At 51.0% G+C, this 23,991-nt stretch overlaps 2 protein-coding genes across 3 annotated transcripts in view; one reads left to right on the top strand and one right to left on the bottom strand.

Moving 5' to 3' along the window:
* The first annotated feature begins 320 nt into the window (after positions 1-320).
* Positions 321-11,426, top strand: Chrnb2 (cholinergic receptor nicotinic beta 2 subunit). The gene is made up of 6 exons (XM_003475582.5): positions 321-640; positions 2,069-2,214; positions 2,363-2,407; positions 2,838-2,947; positions 3,643-4,615; positions 7,622-11,426. The coding sequence occupies exons 1-6, from the start codon at positions 577-579 to the stop codon at positions 7,790-7,792; spliced, it is 1,509 nt and encodes a 502-aa protein (XP_003475630.1). The 5' UTR covers positions 321-576; the 3' UTR covers positions 7,793-11,426.
* Positions 11,427-12,873: 1,447 nt separating this feature from the next.
* Adar (adenosine deaminase RNA specific) overlaps positions 12,874-23,991 on the bottom strand; it is a 28,662-nt gene continuing 17,544 nt past the window's right edge. The window contains exons 7-15 of one of the 2 annotated variants that reach the window (XM_013158644.3): positions 21,344-21,569; positions 20,916-21,087; positions 20,469-20,562; positions 19,182-19,304; positions 18,790-18,923; positions 16,709-16,891; positions 16,110-16,222; positions 15,662-15,789; positions 12,874-15,524 (exon numbers count right to left, since the gene is read on the bottom strand). In XM_013158644.3, coding sequence (XP_013014098.2) covers positions 15,278-15,524; positions 15,662-15,789; positions 16,110-16,222; positions 16,709-16,891; positions 18,790-18,923; positions 19,182-19,304; positions 20,469-20,562; positions 20,916-21,087; positions 21,344-21,569 — 1,420 coding nt within the window. In that variant the 3' untranslated portion in view covers positions 12,874-15,277. The remainder of the gene's footprint in view (positions 15,525-15,661; positions 15,790-16,109; positions 16,223-16,708; positions 16,892-18,789; positions 18,924-19,181; positions 19,305-20,468; positions 20,563-20,915; positions 21,088-21,343; positions 21,570-23,991) is intronic. The other variant, XM_013158645.3, reaches the window with a different exon arrangement.

Consider the following 23,991-nt stretch of genomic DNA (forward strand, 5'->3'; position numbering starts at 1 on the left):
TCTAACGGCCTAAAAAGCAGTTTCTTAGGCTTCCCAGGAAGAGAGAAAAGAGCAGGATCCCCAGAAACTTGGTCTCCTGCCCTCTCATTGTGTCACTCTTGACCTGCACCATCCTTCCTGCCAGCCTCCTAGTCCTTTTTCAGACATTTTCATGTCCTGTGTCTCCCTCAACTTCTGGGCTTGGCAACTCCCCCACCTGGTGGACAGCCTTTGGGCGCCTCACGCCCGCCCCACCTGGGCAGGAGCAGTGGAAGACTAACCCACCCGGGACCCCGCCCCCACCCTGCCCGGGGATCTGCCTGGCGCTTCCGCCTCCGGGGCGGAGACTCCTCCCCCTCCCGGCCCAATTGTAGTCCCTGGAAGCGCAGCCAGAGAAGCCTCTGCTTGCTCCATCGGGGTAGCAAAGAAACTGGTTCCTCCCCTCGGTCATTTTCTTGCGCCCTAGGAACCACCGTGTGGCAGCACAGGCGCACCAAGGCTCCGGACACCACCTGGCCCCGGCAGTGAGACCTGGGCGCGACTTCAGCACCACGGACAGCGCGCGCCGGCCGCTCAGGCTGGTGCTATGCGGGCTGAATGTCTGGGAGCTGCAGCCCCATGGCGCTGCTTCTCAGCTTGGGCCTCCTCGGGCTGTTCCTAGGTAAGGACGGGCACTGGCCAGGTCCCGCTAGTCACGGTACCCTGGACGATGGCCCAAGATGCTGTGCTCTGCTTTACCCAGCCAGGCCGGAAGGTGCAAGGGAGGGATTCCCTAGGGCTGGGGAAGCCTGCTGAGGGGTAGGCAGGAGACCCATGATGTGGCGGGGAGCACCCAGAGACTGAACTGAGAGAGGAGCCACCCTGAGAAGCGATGCTAGGGAGAAGTGGAATCCTGGCCAGTGGTGGTGAGGAGGGTGTGGGTAGATGAGGAAGCTTTCTGTGATGGCAGGGGGCTGGTTCTGACAAGAGCTGAGGTGCCACTGGATTTCTTGGTGACACATTATCTCAAGCAACATATCTGGTAGAGCACCCCTCCCTGAGGACTCTATCATTTCTTTCCTTTGTTACTCTCGGGGAATAAGGCAGAAAGCGAAGAGAACAGACTTTTCGGTCCTCTTTGTCCCACAAGACAGGAAACTTGAAAGAGAAACTGACAGGCTGAGGACAGAGAAGGAGCTCTCCAAAGGCCTGGGGAGGGGCATGTTTGTGCAGAGTTATGGAAGCAGACTGCTAGGTGCGAGGGAAGGAGATATCCACACCTGCATGCCACTCACAGGCTGCACTCCTATGGGTATGGAGCTTGGGACTAGCCCAACCCACAGCTTCCCAGCCCACAATGTAGGCTGCCCAACCATTCTACCCAGGCCTGGGTCCCACAAGGAAAGGGGATGGTGTCAGGAGCACAGTTCTATGTGGAGACACACAGTGATATATACACACATTAACAGACACTGGCTGAAGAGGTATGTGCAGGGATGCAAACTGTCCCTCTTTGGCACACCCTGGAAGAAAAGCAGGCCTCACTTGGAAGCCTGAGGAGTTTGACAATATGGAGAAGTTTTGACTCCCTTCTAAAAATATCTGACTCCCAGATGTGGTCCTGTACAATGTTTGGCTGGCCTAGGTCAGTGCTCCATCAGTTCTTAAGTGAGTTCTCATCTGAACTTTTTTTTTTTTTGAGAGAGAGAAAGAGAGAGAGAAAGAGAGAGACAGAGAGAGAGAGAGAGAGAAACAAGGTGTAGTTCAGGGTGGCCTTGAACTCAGGCTGGCCTAGAACTCATGGCAATCCTTCTCCCTCAGTCTCCCAAGTGCTGGGATTATAAGCATGTGCCACCCCCATTATAGGCATGTGCCACCATGTCTGGCCATGTCTGAACTTCTTAGTTATTGGTCACAGACAAAAGCTTCTCCATGGGACTCTTAATTCAGGACCTCCAGGGGGAAACATGAACACTTTAAAACATCCTTAGAGACAGCAGTAGGAAGTGACAGTCTAGAATGCTGTACATAATGGAACACCTCACTTGCTGGGAAGGTGGCTTCTTTGTGAACCCTTCTGTTACTCACTTCCTGTCCCTGCCTTGCCTAGGAGCGTGGGGTACAGACACAGAGGAGCGACTGGTGGAGCATCTCCTGGATCCCTCCCGCTATAACAAACTTATTCGTCCAGCCACCAATGGCTCTGAGCTGGTGACAGTGCAGCTCATGGTGTCACTGGCACAGCTCATCAGTGTGGTGAGTGTGGATCCCAAGCTCTCTGCCAAGCAGCTAAAGTCAGCCTCGCCAGAATGCTTACTTGTCTCAGTGTGTCCCATGAGGGTGGGATGTGGGTTGTGGTGCGGATGGCAGGGGACCCCTCAGAAGCTTCCCTCTTTCCCTGCAGCATGAGCGGGAGCAGATCATGACCACCAATGTTTGGCTGACCCAGGTCAGTGCTCTTCCCTCCACACCTGTGGCCTTTCCTTTCCTCATCTTTATGTACTTTTTTTGTTTGTGTACTTTTAACCCTGTCAGTTTCTTCAAGTGCAGGAGAAAAGCTATATACCTTAGAGTCCTAAATAACTGAGCTTAAATCTTGGTTCAGTTATTCATTAGCTCTGTTATTTTAAACATATTCAATGTTCCTAGGTTCATTTTCTCACTTGTAAAATGTAGACCATAACACTTTGGCTCAATTGTACAAATTAAATGAAAACAAATCATATGATCCATACTTTGTGGGCAAAGAACTCATTTTTGGGAAGGAGGCTATGTTTGAAGGCTTCTTCAAGTCATATGGGTTCCAGCTTGTCCCTAACCTCGACCTTTGGGTCCTGTGGGAGGGAGTTCCGTGCTGCCTCCCTCTCTTCCTTTACCAGGAGTGGGAAGATTATCGCCTCACTTGGAAGCCCGAGGAATTTGACAATATGAAGAAAGTCCGACTCCCTTCTAAACATATCTGGCTCCCAGATGTGGTCCTGTACAACAAGTAGGTGGCCTTGGGGTAATGGAAAGTTAGGGAGACACAATGGGAGCACTCAGGGGGGAAATGTCTTGCTGGCAGATAAATTACCTTTGCTATGAGCAGGAAGGGGCATTTGCAGGCAGACAGAAGACCCAGGTCAAGTTGATTTAGGCCATGACCCGCCAATTAGGACTGCCAGGAACTTGAAGCTGTGGTGAGGATGTAAGATCCACGGCCCTCAGGGCTAAATGACTAAAAAAAGACTTTCATGGAAATCTGGGCAGGATCAAAGGACTCAAAGTCCCAGTTTCTCTTCCAGGTTCTAGGTTGTCTCCACCTGATCCCACAGATAATGGGACCACATCCTACTCCCACCTGCCCTTGGCCCCCTCCATGGCTTGGAGCTCCTCACTCTGGTCTCAGTTCCTCGCACTTATGAAAAGTAACAGACTTACACACTATGAGACAAGTCAGAAGCAGGTCCCCTCCCTCCTTGCCCTCTCTTCTACCCTGGAGGGGCCGCACAGGCCTCCTGACTAGGGCCCCTCTCCCTTGCTGCTAGCTCCTGCTTCAGCCCTCCCCCTCTCGGATGCTTCTCTCCACCCTGGCGTCCTCCTCCTAGCTCGCCTGCCTTTTATCTCCTCCCACTTGGGCATGGGTGGATGGGTGTGAACCGGGAACCACTTAGGCCTCGGCTGACCTTACCCTTCCCTTGACAGTGCCGATGGTATGTACGAGGTGTCCTTCTACTCCAACGCGGTGGTCTCCTATGACGGCAGCATCTTCTGGCTGCCACCTGCCATCTACAAGAGCGCCTGCAAGATTGAAGTCAAGCACTTCCCATTTGACCAGCAGAACTGCACCATGAAGTTCCGCTCGTGGACCTACGACCGCACTGAGATCGACCTGGTGCTCAAGAGTGACGTGGCCAGCCTGGACGACTTCACGCCTAGCGGGGAGTGGGACATTGTGGCGCTGCCAGGCCGGCGCAACGAGAACCCTGACGATTCCACCTACGTGGACATCACCTACGACTTCATCATTCGCCGCAAGCCACTCTTCTACACCATCAACCTCATCATCCCCTGCGTGCTCATCACCTCGCTGGCCATCCTCGTCTTCTACCTGCCATCGGACTGTGGCGAGAAGATGACGCTGTGCATCTCCGTGCTCTTGGCGCTCACGGTCTTCCTGCTGCTCATCTCCAAGATTGTGCCTCCCACCTCGCTCGATGTGCCGCTCGTTGGCAAGTACCTCATGTTCACCATGGTGCTGGTCACCTTCTCCATCGTCACCAGCGTGTGCGTGCTCAACGTGCACCACCGCTCGCCCACCACGCACACCATGGCGCCCTGGGTCAAGGTCGTGTTCTTGGAGAAGCTGCCTGCGCTACTCTTCATGCAGCAGCCGCGCCACCGCTGTGCCCGCCAGCGCCTGCGCCTGCGGCGACAGCAGCGTGAACGTCAGGGCGCAGGGGCCCTGTTCTTCCGTGAGGCACCTGGGGCCGACTCCTGCACCTGCTTTGTCAACCGTGCATCTGTGCAGGGCTTGGCAGGGGCCTTTGGAGCGGAGCCTGCACCCGCGGGTGGCCTGGCGCACCCCGGGGACCCGTGTGGCTGTGGCCTTCGGGAGGCAGTGGATGGTGTGCGCTTCATCGCTGACCACATGCGGAGCGAAGACGATGACCAGAGCGTGAGTCCCAGGGGGCAGCAGGCGGGTGGGATGGGGATCCTTGTCATGTGGGCTGAGCAGAGGCTGGAGAGAAGGTGAGTCAGGCCTCCTGGGGCACCTCTGGGGCGCTGGCCTGGGTTCTTCTGCTTCTGCGTTGCTTCTGGGAGGCTGCGTCACTTAAAGATGGTTCCACCTGACCTTGGGCCTCCTTGTATCCAGGGCAAAAGGCCTCAGCTGGGGCATCTTGGTGACGGGAGGGCGGCGTGGAACAGGAGGAGGCCCTGCTGGCTTTGCAGCTGACCTGTGACTGTCACCACCAAAGTCCTTCCCTGCGGCCATCACTGCACATTGTTAATGTGCAGCTTTTAGCACAGTGGGAGCCAAGTCTTTTATGAGCCCCATGGGGAGTAAAATCGAGGACAGAAAGCCTGCCTGTGTGGCTCTGTGTGTGTGTGCGCATCGGGGTTGAGAGGTTCTGCGAGCCTGTTCCAATCAATATCCTTTTTCTGCTCTTGTGGGGCCCAAGGTGAAATATTTATGGAGATGGGGGTGGGTGGCTCCCTGAACACCTCCCTTCTCCCCTCGCTGCATGCTCTTAGAGATTTGGCTTTTTCTGCAGCAGCTCCCCAGGAGGGGATTTCCTAAGACTGAACTAGGAGTTGAGGGGAGATAGGATAGGATGACATCACTCCATTCTGGGTCACAGCTGGTCTGCTCTGTGGTCAGCCTCCACCTGGCTGGTTCTAGCCTAACTCTCAGCTGTTGCCATGGTGACTGACCAGGCTTCCTTTGGGACCCTGCCATTTCTTTTTGGGATGAGGAAGGGCTGGGGGGATATGAAATATCAGCTCCCCTGGATGGCAGGAACCTGGGTTACAGCTAAGTTTGGATCAAGAAGCATCTCTAGTTGGGATGAAGGGAGATGGGGGTGCAGAGCCTCAAAGCCAGCTGAGGCCAAGTGGAGATGCTGGAGTGCAGGGCTGAGCTGCTGCTGCCTCCAAGCCTTCCCTTCCCCACCTGCTGCAGGGAACTCTGACTTCAGCATTTACTCAGCTGGGAGCTGGGCATCTGTGACCTACTTGAATGCCTTGCAGGCCACTTGACCTCAGCGTGCCCTAACTGTGTGCTTGATCTATGTTCCTATCACCTATTTTCCCCTAGCACTCAGCAGACGGCATCACCATTCACCCAGCGGTCACTCTGGAGTGACCCTTGACTTCTCTCTCTCCCTCCTGTCTCTCTGCACCGTGTGGGTCATGTGAGGTCCTGTCCTGTGAGCACCGCCTTCTCATTTCTTCTCCTCCTCTGTGCTAAGGAGTGGTGCTAGGCTGTCACCAGCTCTTGCCTGGAGGAAGGAATCTCCTAGTCGGCCCCCTAACTTGGCTGTTGGCTCTGAGTAATCAAAGATCCTTGTCAACTTGTGCTTTACCCCCTGTTCATGGCACCAGTTTACTGCTGTGCTGTCTGAAGCAAGACAAGCTATTTTTCACCTCAAGGTCTTGGCACGTAATGATCCCTTTGCTTGAAATGATTTTCATTTTTCCTTTAAAATGATTATTAGTGTCATGAGAGTATGTTGGAAACACTGTGACTATTTATCTAGGGTGTCTCTGAATGGGAACATTTGCTAGGAGTTGTGGGACATGCCTGCATTCCCAGTACTCGGGAGGCTGAGGCAAGAGGATTGTTGCAAGTTCGAGACTAGCCTGGGCTACAAAGTGAGCTCAAGCCTGAATTGCATAGCAAAACCCTGTATCAAAAAGATAAAAAAAGGGGGGAGGCATTTTCCGGCCTAACCCAGGTGGGAGTTGGGGGTGTAGTTCAGTGGTGGAGTGTGCTTGAGACCCTGAGTGCCCTCCCCAGCAGAAAACAAATTAAACCCCAGGATTAATGATCACATGCAGAAAATTGACCATCACTGTCTTTATCTACTACAAAGTGACATCCACTGTATTTCCATTCGTCCCAACAATGTCCTTTTTTGCGTCACTGCCCCGTCCCCACTGCACACCAAGACCTCAGACTGCGCGTATTCTCATGTCTCCTTCACTGCCTTCAGATTGGAATCACTACTCTCATGGCATAAACATTTTTAAGGGTACTATTTGGATTTGTCTGCATATTTTTCTTCACTTTATCCCTGAAACAGTGGGTTTCTCCTCACCCAACAGCTCTTGGTTAACTGCCACTCCCTCCTGAGCCCTTCCCAGGCTACCCTGTGCACTGTATCCTCCCTCTATTTCTCCATCTCAGCCCTTGCTTTCCAACACTGTGTGTCATTTTAAGCATTCTTATATATTTTTTTGCCTCCACGTTCCTTGGGAATCTGTAAACTTCAGGCTGTGTTTGTCTTGCTAAGTTGTATCTCCAGTGCCTAGCACGGTGCCTAGGTGGACAGCAGGCACACAGTGGCCACATGCATGAGTGGTTTTCAGCTCCTGACCCAAAGATGCATGGCTGATGACCCCCACCCTGCCAGCTTGCTGGGCTCCTGTGAACACTGGGCCAGAACCAGGCTGTGGTGGGACAGCTCTGAGGAGCGCTGGTTGGCTCTCAAACCCTGGAGAGTATGATCTTTCTGACTCAGCAGTCTTTTTTTTTTTTTTTGGGCGGGGGGACTTTTGTGCTTCATAGAGAAGCTGATTATCTAATTTGGACTTTGAGGGATATGTAGGTGTTCGCATACCTAGAGAACTTAGCAAGACGAACACAGGTCATGATTTTCAGATACGAAGGAATCCCAAAGGCATAGAGACCTGAGAGACAAGTGGTTTGGTAATTTTGGATTGTGGGGTGGGAGAGAATAGGAGATGGGCCCTTAACTGTCATGGGTAGATCTGGATTTCAGATCTGGAGCTGTGGATAGGCCATGAAGGCAGGTAAGACCTCGACTATGCTTTAGAAAGCTCATCACGATTGCTAAGGAGAAGGAGTGGTGTGTGTGTGTCTGTCTGGACCTGCTTATACTCATCCCACTCCTATGTCTCATCACACGATTGATACCAGGCCTTCATCTTCTCCATGCAGGTGAGTGAGGACTGGAAGTACGTCGCCATGGTGATCGACCGCCTCTTCCTCTGGATCTTTGTCTTCGTTTGTGTCTTTGGCACCATTGGCATGTTCCTGCAGCCTCTTTTCCAGAACTACACCAGCACCACCTTCCTCCACCCAGACCATTCAGCTCCCAGCTCTAAGTGAGACCCTGCTCATTTGCACCCTTCTGCACCCTACTGCCCCTGCTGTACAGTAGTGTCAGGTGGAGGATGGACAAGCAAGCTACCAGGAAGGGGTGCTGCCCCCAGAGATCTGTCCTCTTGCTTCACCTCCCCCTGCACCAGCATCCCCAGAGCCAGCTGCAACGTGGAGGAATGGACCGGCTCACAGTATTGGCTGGTCTCCTCTCCTCTGGCCAACTGGACAACAGTGGTGGTGGAGGTGAGTGAAGGCTGCAAGGCGGGGACAGAAGTGTCCCCACCTCAAGCAGGTTGATCAGAAGAGGCCCTGAAAGGACAGAAGGATCCAAGACCTCCATGTCATGGGAGAATGGCGTGACAGGGAAGAGAAGAGCAGCAGGAGCTCAAATTCTATGCTGGCCTGGCTGACACAAGGGGTATGGCAGAGGAGAGGAGCTGGATGTGACGTGGCCTCCTCTCTACTTCTTTGGGCCACAGCCCACAGTGCCAGAGGGTCCTGCCCGGAGGACTTGGCCTAGCCCTGCAGTCTATCTCCTAGGAAGCCTTCTGGCTCAGTCCCACAGCCCAGTGCCTCTGAGGGATCCAGAGCACAGCCCAAGTCCCCTTCTGCCTGGTGACAAGTTCTCTGCATCCCAACTTCCCTCTCATCTCTTTCTCACTGCAGCTAAGGGAGTGGTGGGCAAGGCTAGACCATTGAGTTCTGAGCCTCTGAGCCTCTGAATAACACACTTAGAGTTTGAGGCCCAAATACTAATCTGTGTGAAGAGTGCAAGCTTGCAGGCATTAGGATCTGGAAGAACCTTTTGCAGTCATGGATTCCAAAAGGGAGCCATGTTCCAATGAGGCCCAGTTGAGCAGTGGCTTAGTGCATGGTACTTAAATAACAAATGAAGACACAGGCCTGGAAGGTGCCATACGGCTGAATGGCTTCCTCCCCCCCGACAAGCATCTATCTGGGTGGTGGCCTTTTCCCACTCTGAGCTGATTGACTGCTGGAAGGATGGAAAGTGAGGCTATCAGCTTCAGGCGGCCCTGGCCTCTCTGTGCACAGCAGAGCTGGGCGGGGCAGTGGAGCTAGCGGAACAGGGGCACATGGCTGAAACTCTGCCATCTTTGTTGCTCATAACCCCCTCTCTCCTATCGCCACCTAAACTTGAGCAGCTGGAAGCAGGCTTCAGGACAGGTGTGCTGCCACCAATGACTTACAGGAAGCAGAGCTTCAGCTGCCTACCTGGGGCCCTGCAGGCGGCTCCGAGAGCTCCGCCAGAGGCCACTTGGCCAAGGACAGAGACTTGTTAAGGATGTTCTGCACCTTCCCCACCATGTGACCTGTGCTCAGTGCTGGGCCAGCAAGTGGCAATGCCCAGAGGGATCAGTTGACCAGGTGCACCCAGGAGATGTGACCCAGCACAGGGCATCCTGTGTCCTGAGCCCAGAGAAACTGCTGCTTCTCCAAGCACAGAGGCAGCGGGAGACCATGCTGATGCAGTGGGCGGGGTGGGTGGGGGGTGGGGGAGAACACAGCATGGGCAAGGAGCACTGGACAAGTCCTGGACACCAGCTTCTATCTAGGCCCAGCTGCGCTACTCTCTCACTAAGCCAGTGAACACTTGCTAGGCTTCAGCCTCCTTGTTTATAAAATAGGGAGAGGGATGGCCCCCTCCTGTGGATATAGTAAGGTGAAGGATGCTTGTGAAAATCTGTCACTGTACCTGGCACAGAGTAGGCACTTCATGAACGTTGAGTTTGAGAAACCATCAGAGTCCTAGGGATGCCACCTCACTGCAGGCCTCGTTACCCACTCTTCCTTAAACAAGCTGTCTCCCAGTGGTGCAGGACAGGACATCTCTAGTGATCTGCTGGGTTGGGCTTCCTCCCTGGCAGGTCTTTGCCCTGGCTTTATCTTTCCTTTGTGTGTGATGGCTTAGGAGATCTAGCCCTGCCTATGGAGTGGTACCTCAGAGCATCCCCACTGCTCAGAATGGCAGCGTGGCCATTTCTTCCTGGTGGCGTGGAATGCCCCTGCATCACCGAGATGCCCTCTTCTAAAGCAGAGTTGAGGACTTCCTGGGTCATGCGTAGGTCTATCTTTAACTCAAGAGACCTGGAAAACAGCTGAAATAGGTAGCAGCAACTGGAAAGGAACTCTAGCTTTGAAGGGGGACTGTGGGCTGGAGTCCCCATCAGGTGCTGCTGGGGTTGTGCTTGCTTTTAACACCACCTACTAGTGTCTGTGGTCCAAATTAGCCACCAGAGGGTGGTAGAAGGATGTTAGAGAGCTATGTGTCCAAATTCTGTGTCCCATTTTACATACAGGAAAACTGAGGTGTGGAGATGGCTTGCTGTCTGACCTATATAACGCGTGTACCCGTGAACCAGCTGTTCTGTGGCTGTTCAGTGGAAATGACAGTAGGCATGAGTGCAGCAGGGAGGGAGTAGGGGGTGCTGGAGGAAGGTTACTGGGCAACGTCACTCCTTCCCTTTGGGTACAGCCCTTTGGGGACCACCACAGTAGGGAGGAGGAAGGGCAGCGAGGGTAGGAGGTAGGCTCAGGGCATGGGCACCGGGAACCTTTGGAGAACCTCAGTCCTGCTTTTCGGTTCCGTGCTCCCTTTTGTGATGTCAGGGAGGCCCTGTGTCTCCTTCCCAAGGTGGGGCTGGCTCTCAAGACAGTGCTGGGCAGGAGGTGGCTCTGGATATGAAGAGGGAGGTGGAGAACCTGGATGGAAATCTGGCATGGGGACGTGGGAGCGGAGCGTGAGAACAGGAGTTGGGATTCATCAACAGAGAGGCTGAGAGCAGTTGTTCTGTAGCCATCTTTGAAAACACAACATTCACAGCTGTCTGGCTCTGCTTCTGAGAGTCGGCACCACAGCTTGGGGTGCGGCAGCTTCCTGGCACTGAGGCCTGCACCCTGGATCCGCTGGCACCATGTCTGAAAGCAAACCAGACCCAGGCAGCACCCCGACCCCTCCACGTCTGTTCTGAAGGGAGGGCTCTCCACAGAAGGGCAGCATCACTTCCCCCAGGAGACAGGACGACCTGGGAGCTCCGGCCTTGGCCAGTTTTTGGCCTCTCCAAATCCCAGGATTAGCAGCTGTGTCCTGTGTGTGCTCCATGCCAGTGCTTTCACTTCCTAACAACGGCCCTGTGAGGAAGGGGCCGGGTGACAGCAGGTGAATAGAGCTGAGCTTGAAACCCAAGACTGCCCGGAAGTGCAGACTCTCACGGTAGCCTCCCAGACAGGAGATCTGACAGAGGAAAGTGAGGTCCTTTTGGGGCCTCTCTGCATCATTCCCAAGGCAGAGAGACTCAGTCCAGACAGAAGTGTGCTGTGTCCCACACCCCACAGCCCAGTGCTGACCAACTCCCCTCAATGGCCCTGACCAGACCGAATGGGCAGCCACCCTTCAGTAGTTATGCTAGCAGGTCTAAGGGTCCATGTGATAGTCAGTGTGCTTAAGGGACCATAGCTCTAGGAGTCAGGAGGACACCTCACACACGTACCTCTGGTGCTGGTCTCCTCACACTGCCCCTTGCTGCCTGTCTGCACTCCAGGACTAGCACCATGGGACTAGCCCACCCTAGCTGGACTCATTAGGAACTTGAGATTCTCGTAAGAAAATTGTTTCCAAAGATACCTTGTCACTCTGTTGTATTTTTGGTGGAGGTTATGTGGTGGCGGGGCAGTGGGGCAGTGATTCTCATGGTCCAGTTGGCAAATGTGGTTTCTGGAGAAATTGGACCCATGAAGAGTCAAAGGCATTACACAAAAGCAAAGAAAAGGTGAGTGGTAATGGTCTGCTGTTAAATTATTATGGTTTGTTGCCTAACAAGCCTACTTATCAGATGGAAAAGAGGTGGACAAATGGATGGGCTCAGGATAGACAGAACACAGGAGTGGGCCCTAGGGAGACTCCAGGAAGTCAAGGCTGCAGGCTGTTCGGAGAATCTTGGTTTCATCAGGCCTCCAATCCAGAAAATGGTATTATACCGGGGGGCTGAGGATACCGGTCAGTGGTGGAGTGCATGCTCAGCATATGCACAGCTGTATGTTCCATGCCCAGTACTACAAAAAATAAAATGCAGCTCCTTGCGATGAGGAAGATGCAGGGTGAACAGCATCTGGAATGACCCAGCCTTGCTCCTGCAGGGCAGGCCTTCTTCCTGCACCCAGAGCTGGGCGAGAGGACACCATCCACCTCCTCCAGGAGGTGCGGAATGTATTTTCCCGAGCTGTGCCCTCAGCCCAGGCACTGCCCACTTCCTAAAGGCCTCAGGCCCCACGTGTCCCTCCAACTGAACCCAGGCACTGATTAAGAAGCATTCGAGGTTCCTAGGACATCATCCTGGGGACATTCTCCACAGCCTTTAAATTAAAAATGCTCAGACCCAACACTGTATTTCAGGAGACTCTCCCTCTCTGCCAAGTTCTAGTTCCCACTCATGCTCCCAAACATGTCACTGGCTCTCCTGGCCCCAGCTGTCCCATCGGTGTCAGAATGAGGACAGTTTCACCGTGACTTGGTTTCACTGTTGACAGCAATGTTAAAAGCTCAAGGATGGGTCGTCCAGAAATTCTCAAGTACACTACAATGTGGAATGAGCTGAAATTAAATATTTTAGTGCTACAAAGTAAGAAACCAAAGTGCTGTCTTCTAACACTGCTACTGAGTCTGCTGTGGTCCCAGCTGTGACTCTAAGCACACATCCTTGCAGGCAAAACAGATGTGGAGAGAGAGAAACAGCCCTAAGAGCAGGAATCTTGAGTCTCAGCGTCCTCTTCCTAGTCTGAGCCTTGAAATCCTACATAGCAAGTCCCGGGAGACAAGCTTCTTAATGGTGTGCTCTGAGGAGGGCTGGGGAGTGGAGCGGAGGAAACACAGGATGGATCCCACCCCACCTGCAACAGCTCACCTGCCCAGCAAGGTTCTTCACAGCAGCTTTTCTGCAGGTGGAGGGATGATCTTCTCCCCCAGTTCTGTCAGATGTGGCTGATGATGTTACCCCATGTGCTACGACCACAGGTCCTCTGTCCCCCTATTTAGCCCCTCCCCAAAACCAAGATTTAAAGTTCTCTAACAATTCAGATTTATCTTTGATTTTATTCATGAGGAATGTCTACTTTCAGAATCAAGGGGCATAAAAATCAGAATCATGAAACTGGACTGCAGCCATCATGGCACCAAGGCGATGCTTGGGCTCTTCCCCACTCTTTTCCTGGGGCCACTGGCAAGACCCCAAAGCCAACAAAGTCCCCTTGACTTGAGTAAAGGAAACAGCTTCAAGCACTGACAAGTGATTATTCACAGAATGCACAATAGCCACAGTTCAGACAAATCAACTACAAAATCATGAAAAAGAAACGGGAAGGGGATCTTGCTTATGAAAAACAAAGATTGAACACAAAGAGAACACTGGATGGAAGCTCTGCCTGTCTGTCCTGTGAGGTGTCTTGCTCTGTTCCCACAGCAGAAATAAAATATTCCACGTTTGCTAGATTAAGATCTCTGTGGCTGCCATCTTTTAAGAGACCCTGTGCTCTTTGGGAAAGCAGAGGCAGCAAAGTCACAGCTCTTCCAGACAATACTGTCCCAGAGGACCAGAGGGCCAACATCCTGAGCTATCAGCAGCCTCCAGCCTAAATAATCCAGGGGAGAAGCTTTCTTCCAATGGCTGGGCCCGCAACACTGCTCCTCCCCAGAGGCAGCAGCCAGAACTCATTTAATGTGCCTTTAGTGAATATTTCAGCTGGTGATATGCACAATGCCAGGGAGCAAGCCTCTTCCATTCCAAAGACAGGCACAAATTCTCCACTAGCTCCTTGGGATGCTTTTGTGTTTTGCAAAGACAACCTCAGTGTATCTTAAAACTTGTATGTTAGTCAATTTTTGGTCATAGGTACAGGATGTTAAGTAGTCATGATACAGATGCAAACAAGGATTTATCTACAGTTGCAGAGGTGGGCGAGACACAGGATGGGCGAACCAGACAGCAGTTAGAGGGCTGAGGTGGGGGACATGAAAATCTTGTGAGGGTCCAGGTGAAGATATCATCCAGAGCACAGTGGCAGCCTGATCCCAGAGGAAGCATGGGCTCCACAGTCCTGAGCATACCAGGCTGGTAGAGCCCCAGAGGTCAACGATTCCCAGGGGCCTGAGGATCTGATCACAGAGTGAAGCAGGGTGGAGGTGTAGACAAAGAATCCCCCAGAGTTTGAAGACACCTGCCCTTTTATCTAAAGTGCTGTCTCTCTAACAGGGAGGAGGACCTCAGGCCGGTGCCCTGTCCACCAGCTTCCAAAGCCACAGCTAAATCAAAATACTTCGATGAATAAAGGGGGAAAAACATATTTGAATTTTAAATCAGTGCAACTAAAGCAAAGAATCAACATCTCTGGCATTCTTTTCAAAAGCTCTGAATTTACACATGGCTTAGTCAACTTCTCTTGGTATCAATGCCACCAGAAATATTATACTGGACGGGACAGTGATCTGGCCCACAACCTGATTTCTCTGCCTTTATTCTTGGTAAGTGCTGACCACCTGAACAGAGATGATTTTCCCTCTTCAGACTTGTCCTGAATTTTCTCCTAGCAGCTGGCTGAGGTCTAAAGCCCTCCCCCACTGCACAGGCAGGGCCTATTCCTAGGAATGCTTTACATGAAGGGCAGATGGGAGCCTGGCAGTGCTCTGAGGAATGTCTGTGCCATCCTGCAGGGGAAACCTCAGTGACTGCTTGGGCAACCTGCCGGGCCCACTCTGGCTGGCTCTTGGCTTCCCTGCTCCCTGGCAAAGGAAGGGACACACTTCCCCAGGAGCAGCTTCCCCCCGCTTGCTGAAGTGCAAGATCCCATCACTGTGCAGGATCTGCAGATGCCAATCACATTTCCAATGGCTCTGGTAATTCACTGACTGCAGGTTTCAAAGCCTGTCCTTGTAAACGGTGCACCAAATTCTTCAAGCTCACCTCTTTACCCTTTGGGTTGGGAGGGAGAAATCTGATGATCACAGGAAGGACTCTCAGAAAGGAAAGGACCTGGGCCTGTGGAATCCGTGAATGAAACCGTGAGTTCCCGACATGATTTGCAGAGAACTGACTGGAACTTAATGAAGTCCATGAGAGGTGAGTGTAGCAAACACAAAGGAAAAGGAAATGGAAAAAAACAAAACAAAACTTAAGAAGAGGAAGTGGGCAGCAGGTGCTTGGAGGCTCTGCATGTTTGGGTGGAAAGATAAACCCTTTCTCCTTCCTCCAAGTCTCTGTTTCCATACTTGGGAAAAGAGATGGAACTTGGACTAGGCTCTGCCTAAAAATCCCCAAGCAAGCAGAGTAAATGGGAATCCAGGCTTTAGTACCAGTAACAAGGACTCCATTAAAACAAAATGTAAAAACAACACAAAACAGAACTGTAAAAGTCCTGACCAATGTGATGAGGAATCTGAGGAATGCTAAGACCTCCCTCTCTCAGTAGTGCCAGGCTGGGCCCTCAGTCGTTGGGCACTGGGCAGAGATAAAAGTTCTTTTCCTCCTGGGGTTTACTAATCCAGTTCCCATAGCCCATGTCCTTCAGACTTTTTTTGAAGTAGTTCTTGGTTGTCTCGTAGTCCCGGGCAGCTTTCTTGGCCTCACCATAGGAGAGTTTCAGTAAATCCCTGCGGTAACGGAAGGAGCAGAGCTTCTTAAATTGAAGAAAAATGTTCTTCTTGGAGACCCGGGATAGTTCATTCCGTGGCCTGGGGACAAAAGCATTTGTGACTCATCCAGGTCAGTAGAGTCAGGAGCCCATGTGGGACAGTAAGTGGCTCCTCAGCTCTGCAGATGGGCAGCCGGTGAGCTCAGCCCACTTGTCTGTGCCCTCCCACCTTCTTACCCGTCCACGGTGCCCCTAGTGCCATCCAGGATCTCTAGGTCATAGCCATCAGCCAAACACCAGTTGACACTCGTCTCTTTAGTCTTCCCGGACTGCCTTTTGGAATCATATACACTGACTCGGCCCACCTGGAGATTCCAGAAAAATTAAAGAGAGAATCCTTTCAGGGATATGGTTTCGAAAGAGGGACACAGGGCTCACAGCAAAGAGCACATGAGGGGCCACAATCCTTCCTCCTTCATTTAGCATGTGTTTGACCATGACCAAGCAGAAGCTTGACTCTACATCAATTCAGACTAATCCCAGACTAGAGGGGGAAACAGGGGGTCTTGGTGCACAAACACTGCCTCTCCTGGTCCACAGAGTATACTTTTTCTCTGCAGATAGGACGTATTGAAAAGAAAAAACAACAATAAACTGAAGAGAAAATAGAATGGGGTCAGAGCACCTTGGGGTGGTTGACAATAAATGGGTATCGTAGTCCATCTTCAAACACACTCCCATCTCTTGTCACACGACAGCAAATAGCACGGGTCAGATGCCCTTGGCTGAAAAGGTAACCTGGGTACAAAGAAAGAAGAGTATATATCCGTGCTTGCACCAGATCCTAACAGAGCCTAACAGAGGCTTGCGGGGAGTCCCAAGGCCCAAAACAGAGGTGTCAAGACAGAGAAGTAATTGTGGCTCCCCAGGATATAAGTGGGACCATAACAGAAGATTCCAGGTAAGGCCCAGTCTGGGGAAAGCAAAGAAACAAAGACCCCGCCATTGTAAGTGGCTGATTTCTTCAGGGCATCTTGGGAAAGACCATGAGGCACACTTTCCTGGCTGTGCAGACTGGGCTCTCAGAACCATTAGTGACTCAGTCAACCTTGCTTTGCAAAAGGGGAGGCATCCTATCAACACCTGGTGACAAAGCATGCAGTCTACTGGGATTTGGAGCAAGAAGGGCAGATGGGTTCCAGTGCCACCACTGCAATCAATTTCAGAACATTTTATCACCCGCTAAAAACACCCTCTACCTACATTCCCCTTTTCTCTCCTTACCCAGTGTGACAGATTTCAGATACACAGGATGTAAGAAGTGAGTCAACAGCGCCCCCTGCAAGCCTAGAACATTCCAGCGCAGGATTTTGTCACTACAGGACATGGTCCGGAGTCTCTCCCCAAGCCGAATGCCATCCCATGTAGGCACAATGTCGCTGGACTCTACGGGGATTGTGCCTTCCCCTGCAGGAGAGATGGGAGTCAGAGCCACGAGATCCAGGGCCAAACCACTCGTGGGCATCTACTGTATGCTGTGCACTACACCTGGTGCTGGGCAGCAGTGAGGAGTAAACTTCAGTGAGATCCTAGTCCTCCTTCAGTGTGCACAGGCTGAGGTCCAGAAAGGGACCAGAGACACGCTGACCAAGCAACCTGTCCCTCCGCAGGAATCCTAGCTGCTTAGTGCTTTGGAGCATTTGAGAGAGCTATGTTGGGAGACACACAGGAAAATCTCTGGGATAGCTGTGGAATCAGAGACAAGGAATAGCTGGAGTGCCACTGACCCAGGGAACAGCAGCAGCAAAGGCCCTGCGGCTGAAAGGGCTGGGTGGCGCAGGGAGCTGATGAAAGAGCTGATGAACCTGGAGTGCCCGTGCACGAGAGGAAGGGTGGTGCGGGTGAGTGGAGGCTGAGGTCAGAGCAGGTCTGCCTTCTGGAAAGTGCAGGAAGAAACTGACAGGACGTTTCTGTTTTTTGTTTTTGTTTTAAAAATAGTAACGGCTTTATTGACATACATCTGAACACTGTAAAACTCACCTTTCTACAACCTAAAATTCAGTGATTTCTCTTTTTTTAACTTTTTAACTTTTTTTTAACTTTTCACTTTTTATCGGTACCGGGGATCGAACACATGACCGCCTTCTTGCAAGGCAGGTGCTTATGCCGCTGAGCTAAATCCCCAGCCCCTAAAAATTCAGTGATTTCTAATATCTTTTTAATGTTTTATAATTGTGCATCCATCACTGCAATCAATTTCAGGACATTTTATCACCCCCTAAAAACACCCTCTACCTGCTCTCCCCTTTTCTCCAGCCCCAGTGCTGGGCACTTACTAACAGACTTCCTGTCTCTATGGATCTGTTCCAGGCGATGCATGTAACTGGAATCATACACCACGTGACCTTCTGAGACTGGCTTTTTTTTCCCCCCTTTTGGTATGGAAATTGAACTTACAACCTTGCACTTGCCAGGTAGGTGCTTGTGCCACTGGACTGAATACTGGTCCCTATGACTGGCTCTTCTCATTCAGGACTTTATTTTCGCATTCATCTAGGCTGTACATGAATACTGCATTTCTTCTGATGGTTACATATGGATGTACTGTACTGTATTAGTGCATTCATCCAGGGATGGATGTTGCTATCTCTCAGACGTTTTTGTTTCTTATATACTCCTGCGAGTCAGCTGCTGGGTCGTCAGCTTATACCCTAGATCAGTGATGGCGAACCTTTTAGAGACCAAGTGCCCAAACTGTAACCCAAACTTGTATATTTATTGCAGTGTGCAAACACTACAATTAAACTTGAATACTGACGTTTTAGTTCAGAGGATACAACTCATACATTAACACCTTTTAAGAGCTGTTTAAAACAAAAAACAACATGCCTGCCTCTGGTTTGCCACCACTGCTTTAGGGTGCTCAGCAGGGAGGTGACATATCTGTCTGAGGACCACATAGATGGCTGCTAAGTGTGGCGGGAACAGCAGTGATGTGAGGAGACAGGAGGGGGTGGTGGAAGCCAGAAGAGGTGAAGAAGCTGGTGGACAGGGTGCAGCACTGCAGACAACAGGAGCCAGACATGAGAGCCAGACCCTCAATGTCACTTCTGCCGCCCTCACCCGGGCTCTCCTATCCATCCCACAGCCATGCAGATGCCACAGGATGATGACTCTCATCTTTTGTTTCCTGCCAGACTCTGCTGAGATCCGGATTGGCAAAGTCCCTGGCCCCAAGCTCACAGACTTGAGATAGAAGCACTCTTCCTGCAGACCTCCCCACCTGGCTCTTCCTCTTTGCTCGCTGACCCAAGGCAAACCCTGTAAAGTGCTTGTGGGATGGAAGGAGATCATGTGTCACTCACCATTTTCCACCTTTGTGCGGAGCTTGCCTTGTTTGGGATTCTCAAAGACAGGGTAGTGGCGAGAATCTGTGCTTTCCACAGCCCGATCACTACAGGACTTGTCAAAGAGGGCACCATCTCCACAGGGCGCAGTGCTGCAAACAGGGTTGTCACTACATGGTCTCCCTCCCTGCTCACCATGCTGACTTCCCTCCACCCCTGCAGGGCTCAAAGGTGGCTGTGGTCAAAGCCAGGAGCATTGCCTGCCCTGGCCATGGGGCAAGGGGGCAGAGTATGTGGGAGTCGGGGATGGGCTACAGGGTAAGGTCAGGTTCAGTGGCCAGGGCTCTGTGGGGACTCACTCCTGGGGGCTGGGTGGAACCTGGGCTGGCAGCAGTGAAAGTGCTACAGACCTTATATAGAGATGAAATGAGACAGACTTCTTTATTTGGAGTTTTTCTCCTCCCCTAGCAGGCTCAAATATACTATCCTTTGCCGTCTGGGAGTTGTATTTCATTAACTCACTGTAGAGAAACCTGCAAAAGCAAAGTGTGGTCAGGAAGGTAGGTCCCCTTCTGGGGAGAGCAGCCTGTGCCTCTCTGCCCTGACTCCACTGAGCGCCCAGGAAGAAGAGCTGACTGGTGCAGACTCCCAGGGATGAAGCAGCTCGAGGACGCAGGGCCGTCAGCAGGGCATGATGCAACAGTAATCTTTTCCATTCATTGCATTTCTGTAGGGGGGACCTTGCTATGGTGGCTATAGGGATTTTAGAGAAACTGATTTAAGGCATACAGGAGGCTGTTGCTTCTTCCCTTCATACAATAAAGACAAGGTAAATCAGAGAATGTGGTCAGAGAGTTCAGGCTGTTGTCAAGTCCTCAGATGACGAGAGAGGGGTCCCTCATCCCCAGGGCCATTTTGAGTTTGAAAAAGGTGTGAAGCATGTTGGGACGTAGGCAGCTGCACAAGAAAGCAATTTGCCTGCCTGCTTGGTAAGCGCCCCTGGCGCCGGCTGGGAGGAGAACCAGTCAGCTGTTCCCGTGAGCCTACCTGTGTGCAGGCTGAGAATCACACATCTCCCCTCCCACCCCAGCAACTGGAGAGAGAGCTCTGAGCATCTCTTGGGAGGATGACCATAGGCAATATAGCAAATATGGGGGATATCCTTCTCTGTTCTGTTTGAAGCAAAGGTATTTTCACTGTTATGTTTTGTAATGAGTCTTTTGCTCTATTCAATATTCTCCTTCAGTTGGTTTTACAATGTTCTGTTATTGGTTTGATTTAGCTATCCCTAACTGACTGCACAAATATTGTGAAGATAACAAGACACACTATAGTACCTATTACTACTATCCCAGTATCCTGCCTTGAAGTTCTGTATCAATGTAACTACATTGTCTCTATTGGCTTTGTTCTGTATTGTTCTATTTTTACTACATTAAAAAAAAAAAAAAAGGCATGAAGGATAATTAGCAGAAAAAGGTTGAGAAACAAGCTGAGGAGCACATGCAGCCGGTGAGAGGGGACAGAGGTCCCAGGATCTGGGCTATAGGGGAAGGGTGCATGGCCAGGCAGTGTCTCTGTGTGCTGGGTGCAGGGAGGAGTGGCCAGAAGCCGGGGTGCCCTGGTGGGACAAGAGGTAATAGGCAAGGGATGCCTGGAACACAGCCAAGCCAAGGAGCCACTCTGACCTCGCTCACCTGATGAAACCCCTCCGGGAGATAATTTCTGCATGGCAGTCGTTGACAGTTTCTCCCTTTAGGCTGAGAGAATCTCCTTTCACACAGCGATTCCCTGGGAAGGCATTTAAAGCAGAATGGAATAATCAGAGGAAGAGGCTGGCAAGCTGGGCAGAGGCTGTCCGTTTTTAAGGCCTGAAGGTTCTTAAGCTCTAAATGATCAGAAATCTCAGGAGCTGAGTGAAGCTAAAACAAACTCTTACCCAAAATGCTTGGAACCAGGTGTTTCAGATTTCAGAGCCTGTCAGATTTTGGGATATCTGTGCAGAGCTTACCAACATTTTAGTGCCATCACTCTGGCAGACAGGCAGGGCTGTGTGAAATGAGTCTTTTCTTCTTCATGCTTGTCACATGAACTCTAGTACAGGTTGAAGGGAACCTGCTTCGAGCCCCTGTGGGAACACGCACCTGTCCCCAAGCTGACCACGACACCCATGTCCTCAGAGTCCTTCTTCATAATGATGGCAGCCAGGATCTTCCGGCCAAGCAAGGAGGGCTGAAAACTGTTGGTGAGGGCATTGAAGCACCGGTGGCTCAGCATCGCTATCTGGTCATGGAAGGTGCTGCCAGTGAGTGGAAGCTGTGGGGACAGGTGGCAGTGTCAGGGCATGCAGCCATGCCCACCATATTTCACAGCGGGCAAGAGGTCACGGTCTCCTGGACTGTGCGTCATCTTTCCCCTCTCACCTCTAGTGTCCCCGCTATATGCTGCATCGAGGCTAGTGCTAAGGCCTAGGAGCAATTCACATGACAGCAGTGACCAGCCAACTCCACTCAGAGAGGAGCTGCATGCCCCTCCCCCCAGAAAAGAGAGCACGAAAAGTAGACGTCTTAACTGTCTTTGGCTGTGCATCTGGGGACCTGGAGAGGAGGAGCATAGTTCTTCTGAGACTGGCCCCTGTCACTGGGGTTACCTCTGTGAAACCCATGCGCTCTGCCTTCTCGTTCTCCCCAATCAAGACACGGAGGGCCGCGTCGGCTGCTTCCTGCTTGCCTTGCTTCTTGCTGTGGGCACAGACCGCTGGAAACCAACGCCCCCCGACTTTTGCTTGGTAAACAAACCTGTGGGATGAGAAACAGGATGAAGACAGGCACCGGGCCTTGACAGCTATGCAAGGAATGAGCTATTTTTGCTTAAGAAATGGCCAGTCTTGCAAACACATGGACCTGTCAGTCTTGCAAGTTCATTTTTAAGGCTGCGTTCCCCAGATTTAGGACATTTATGAATTGCAACATGATTGTTGCTAGGTCCAAAGGTCACCCAAACTATTACTTAGTAGTTTTCTCTAAACCAAGTCTTTGCAATACAAACACATTTAAAAAGAAAACTTCGTATTTTACAAGTGGGAAAACCAGTGCCATAGAAGGCTATAAAATGGAATATGACACCACCATATTAAATTCTGACTAGATGTTGCACTGCACCTGTGAAAACTCTGACAGTCTTTACCATAAAGAAGACCAGGAAGTAGTAATGAGACTGAAGAAGGAGCACCAAATGTGGACTTTCTTCTTAGGCAGAAATGAGAAGGGAATGAACTTCTTCCCAGCTGAATCACTCTTCCTTAATACACATTTTTACCCACATCCATTTCATCTCCCTCCTGATTAGCTCTCAAAGCCTTCACCTGGGGAGGTCATTATGTCAAGATGTGCTGCAGGCCAAGGACAAAGCTTTCCTGAAGAGTTACTTTGTGATTCCTGGCAGGCTCTCAGTGGACATGGACAATGGGAGGATGGATCTGAGACCCAGGCCTCTGTTGACAGTGAGGCCTAACAGATGGGCAGGGGCATGCTCCCCATAGCTCCTTGCTTTCGCTTTCTGGGAATACAGAGGAAGAGCATAAAGGAGCCAAATAGCTTGGAAATCTACCAGGTGAAGTTTCAAGAATCCTATTAGATTCTCATTTACTGGTGGGAATCCCAGCTTCGATTTTTAACCCAGATTTTAAGATTATGCAATTATAATTCTTCAGAGTTGTGCCATCCAAAATGGTAGCCACTGATAGTCACATGAGACTGTTCTGTTTAAAGCAATTAAAATTAAACATAATTAATAATTCAGTCTGTCAAACTAGCCACATTTCAAGTGCTCTCTAACCACATGTGGTGGGTGGTTAGCCTCTCTAGGAGAAGGAGTTAAAAGTGACAATAAGCACGAGTAATTGCTTTAAGAGGTTCAGCCAAGAGAGAAACAGAAATGAGAACAGAAACCTAGAAGGCAGATATGAAGTCCCTCACTGTTTTTAAAAGACGGTCATGTGCCTATTTATAGACTGATGGTGAGCAACCTATAGAGATGTGGCCAAAAATGATGTGCAGATTGGAGATGCTGCAAAAGCACAGGCCTAGAGCAGACAGGAGGGAACGGTGCACAAGAGCCAGGAGCAGGAGGAAGGTGCTTCCCTCACACTTGCCGGCAGATACAGTTCAGAAGGTGGTCAGGATGTGGCTTGGTATTATAAGATAAGGTCATTTCTCATATGATTATTGCTGTGTTCTCAAGTGGGAGGTGAGTTTATCAGTGTGGAGGGACTCAGGTATTGCTGGGACTCTGACAAAAACATCCAAAATGGTTTACTCTGAGTAGGAAAGAAACTTTAGTAGAGACATTAGAAAAGGGAAGAGACGGAGAGGCAAATGCCCCTCCACATAGAGTCCCCCACCACTCTCCGCTACTTCCGTGGTAAAGCACCAGCTGACCCCAAAGCTGGCCCCATGCCCAGCCTTTGGGCACCAGGTCCCCTGATCACTCTGCTTTTCTCCCACTAGATATATACAGGAGTCTCTTGGCATCCATGGGCACAGTGTCCACCCGCTCCATGAGTACCAAAGTCAGAAGATGCACAAAGCCTTTATATAAAATGGTGTGTTATTTTCATGTGACCTATGCAATGCTGCTGTGTACTCTGAATCATCTCTAGTCGCTTCCAGCACTTAATACAATGAAGTGCTATGTAAGTACTTGTTATAATGGATGGCTTAGGGACTACTAATAAAAGTGTTCAGCACAGATGCAATTAACAAATTTTTTCGATATGTGCTTGGTTAATCCATAGACACAGGACTTGCAGATGTGGAGGCCAGCTGCCTTGTGTCCTTTCTATAGCCTTTCCTCTCTTGAGAATACTTAAGGGCTCAGCTCAGGGACCATATCCCGGGAAGCCCTTCTTGTTCTGACTCTCACAGCACACCAACCCCAGCCCTTTGTAATCATGAGATCATACACTTCTGTGGTGACTCTGTTACTAACAGACAGAAGGTATTCTGCAGATATGTATTAACTGAATCCAGAAGAGACGCCAACTAGGAGGCTTCCAGGATTGTCCACGTAAGAGAAGATGGTAGCTTAAACAGGAGTATTGATATTGAGGAACAGAATTGTCAGTGTTAGGCTGAGAGTGTAGCTCAGCGGTAGAGCACTGGCTAGGCATGTGCAAGAACCCAGGGGTGACCCTCAGGCCTATACACACACACACACACA

The sequence above is a fragment of the Cavia porcellus genome, unplaced genomic scaffold, assembly GCF_034190915.1.
Source record: "Cavia porcellus strain 051 isolate PalLab524CR breed Dunkin Hartley unplaced genomic scaffold, mCavPor4.1 scaffold_6, whole genome shotgun sequence".
NCBI lineage: Eukaryota > Metazoa > Chordata > Mammalia > Rodentia > Caviidae > Cavia > Cavia porcellus.